The sequence below is a fragment of the Eimeria tenella genome, genomic scaffold (assembly GCF_000499545.2).
Source record: "Eimeria tenella Houghton genomic scaffold, Eth_scaff1469, whole genome shotgun sequence".
In the NCBI taxonomy this organism is placed as follows: Eukaryota; Apicomplexa; class Conoidasida; order Eucoccidiorida; family Eimeriidae; genus Eimeria; species Eimeria tenella.
This window is the reverse complement of record NW_013543935.1, coordinates 1-2976: the sequence shown is the minus strand read 5'-3', so window position 1 is coordinate 2976 and position 2976 is coordinate 1. Positions and strand designations below refer to the sequence as shown.

The following is a 2976-nucleotide window of genomic DNA, read 5'->3' as shown; positions in this document are numbered from 1 at the left end:
GCTGCTGCTGGTGTCTGGCCCCGCTGAGCAGCAGCCTCAAGGCGCCGCCAGCCAATTGTCTTTCTCTCCTCAGTGCCTAGTCTTTCAAACCCTAAACCCTAAACCCTCAACTTAGTCCTCAGCCCAGAGGAACCCCTTAAAGCGGCAGCCCAGGAGCCCCTGTTGCTTAAACGAAAACCCCTAAACCCTAAACCCTTTGCCGTAAACCCTAAACCCTAATTTGGAGCCCGACGTTGCTTGAGGGTTTGCTTGAGGGTTTGGACGAGAGTTGATGAAGGGCTGCCATTAGAGTATTGGGGCCGAGGGTTTGGCGTCCAGGTTTAGGGTTTAGGGTTTAGGGTTTAGAGTTTAGGGTTTTCGCAGATCCTACAGTCCCCCCTCATGGAGCCCCGCATTTTGTTTTTGCTGCTGAACATCATCGCCATGGCCTTGCTGCTTGTCTTGAGAGCAGTGCTGCAGGTGAAAATTAGGGTTTAGGGTTTAGGGTTTAGGGTTTAGGGATTGCAGTTTAGGGTTTAGGGTTTTGTTTCTCCTATCCAGCCACTAGAGGGCAGTGACAGCGAGCGCCTTCTCTGGTCTGGGGACTAATCGTACGGTTTAGGGTTTAGGGTTTAGGGTTTAGGTTTAGGGTTTAGGGTTTAGGGTTTGCGAGTTCAGGCGCTGAGGAGAGAAAGAGGGCTGACTGATGGGGCCTTTGAGGCTGCTGCTCAGCAGGGCCAAGGGCCAGCAGCAGCAGCAAGACAGCAGCAGCAGCAGCAGCAACAGCAGCAGCAGCAGCAACAGCAGCAACAGCAGCAGCAGCAGTCGCAGCGAGAAATGCAGGAACCGAAGCAGCAGCCGCAACAGCAACAGCAACAGCAGCACACGGAGCAGCAGCAGCAGCAGCACGAGCAGGACAAAGAGACGGATCCTTCTGCTGCATCGCTTAGCAGCAGCAGCAGCAGCAACACCAGCAGCAGCAGCAGCACCAGCAGCAGGACCAGCGCCAAAGATACGGCTGGAAATGCGAGTGGCCCTGCGGACAGCAGCAGCAGCAGCAACAGCGGCAGCAACAACATCAGCAACAGCAACAGCAGCAGCAACAGCAGCAACAGCAGCAGCAGCGACAGCAGCAGCAACAGCAGCGAAGCTAACAGCAGCAGCGCGAGCATCAGCAGCAGCAACAACAATGACAGTAGCATCGGCTTCCCCGTCAACAACAGCAACAACAGCAGCAGCAACAGCAGCAGCAGCAGCAGCAGCAGCCCAAGTGATGCGCAGGGGCCCCCAGCTGACCCCACATTTTGCCTGCAGCAGGATAGGGCTCCTCCTGCTTCCAGCTAGCTGTTTCTAAGAAAAGAGAAAAAGCAAATGGCAAGCTAGCTCAACTCCACAGCTAGCCAGCTAGCTAGCTAGCTAGCCAGCTAGCTACCCCAGCTAGCTAGCTGGCCAATTAGCCAGATAGCTGGCTAGCTAGCTGCCCTAGCTAGCTAGCTAGCTGTCCTAGGTAGCTAGCTAGCTAGCTACTTAGCCGACAAGCTTGTTTGTCTCCCCAGCTAGCTGGCCAGCTAGCCAGCTAGCTACTTAGCACCCTAGGCGGTCCTTTATCTTCTGTAGCTGGCTAGCTAACTGCCTGGCTGGCTAGCTAGCTAGCTGGCTAGCCGCCAGGCCAGCTAGCTAGCTAGCTAGCTGGCTAGCTAGCCGCCCCTCGGTGCGGCTAGCTCTCCAGGCAGCAGACTTTTCAGACCGCAAAATGACGAACTAGCCAGCTAGCTAGCTAGCTGGCCAGCTAGCTGGCAGTTAGCTAGCTAGCAGCTAGCCAGCAGCTGGCTAGCAGCTAGCTAGCTAGCTAGCTCGGAGGCGTCTGGCCGCTGCGGTAGAGCCTTCCGTAGCTGCCTGGACTTTGTATAGAACTCCTGAGAGTTTGTATGCATTCCAGGGTTTGGGGTTTAGGGTTTAGGGTTTGGGGTTTGGGGTGAGGTACCTAGGGTCTAGAGTTTATTACGGTTGAAGGCTGGGGGTCCAGTGTCTAGGGCCTAGGGTTTAGGGTTTAGGGTTGGGGGGTTCAGGAGGTGCCCGCTGTTTAATTGCATTTAAATTTGCAGAGAGAAAAATGTATATAAATAACATATAATTAATGAACAAACAAATAAATAAACAAATAATATAAATTGAACTTTTCAATGAAATAAGTTGTTCATTGCTGCGGGGAGCCACATGAGGCCTGGTGCTGCTGCCGGGGCGTGCATGCAGGGGGGAACCAAATGGAGCAAAAAAGCGGCAAAAAAGAAATTAAATGAAATTAAATGAGAAATAATTAAGCATTAAGTCCAAAATGAATTAAACAAACGTGGAAGAGCGTTTAAAATGGCAGCAGCAGCTCACGTGGACACTAGGAGCAGCACGCGTGATCGATCGAGGTGTACATACACCTGGAGCGCCAGCCCATCTTCAAGGCCGCTCGATCTGTTTTGGCTTCTTTAGTTAATTGAATTCATTTATTTAACTTTATTTGTAAATTATTAGACTTTTCCGGCAGATTGAGCCGCTAAGGTTCCTGCTGCTGCCCCAGGAGCTGCTGCTGCTCCCGCTGCTGCAGCCACAGCAGCAGCAGCAGCAGCAGGACCCCGGATCTGGGCTTCCCCTCCATCTTTAAAGTTAATTATTCCTTCCACTTCCAACAGGTTTATTTTCTTTTTTGCAGCGATGGCAGCAGCAGCCGCAGCAGAAGGAGCAGCAAGATCAGCGAGAGCAGCAGGATCTGCTGCTGCTTCTGCTGCTGGTCCTGCTGCTGCTCCTCGCCGGCCCTGCCGCCGGTTCTCTCCTCGCCTGTGCGTGGCCTTGTTCTGCCTCATCTGCAGCAGCAGCAGCAGCAGCAGCAGGATTGGCGCACTGGGAGCAGCAGCAGCAGCGGTGTCGGTTGCTGCTGCGGATTCGCCGCCTGTGCCAGTGGTAATTGGGGAAGTTGAGGCAGCCCCTCCTGGGGGCGCCCCCGGG

At 53.9% G+C, this 2976-nt stretch overlaps 2 protein-coding genes across 2 annotated transcripts; one reads left to right on the top strand and one right to left on the bottom strand.

The window, feature by feature from the left end:
- Window positions 1-381: 381 nt before the first annotated feature.
- Window positions 382-1323, top strand: ETH_00035310 (uncharacterized protein; the record flags this gene model as incomplete). The annotated part of the gene is made up of 2 exons (XM_013379137.1): window positions 382-459; window positions 658-1323. The coding sequence occupies 2 exons, from the start codon at window positions 382-384 to the stop codon at window positions 1321-1323; spliced, it is 744 nt and encodes a 247-aa protein (XP_013234591.1).
- A 1178-nt stretch (window positions 1324-2501) lies between these two features.
- ETH_00035305 (uncharacterized protein) lies at window positions 2502-2834 on the bottom strand (the record flags this gene model as incomplete). The annotated part of the gene is made up of 1 exon (XM_013379136.1): window positions 2502-2834. One exon carries the CDS (start codon window positions 2832-2834, stop codon window positions 2502-2504), a length of 333 nt encoding a protein of 110 aa, XP_013234590.1.
- Between the last annotated feature and the right edge of the window lie 142 nt (window positions 2835-2976).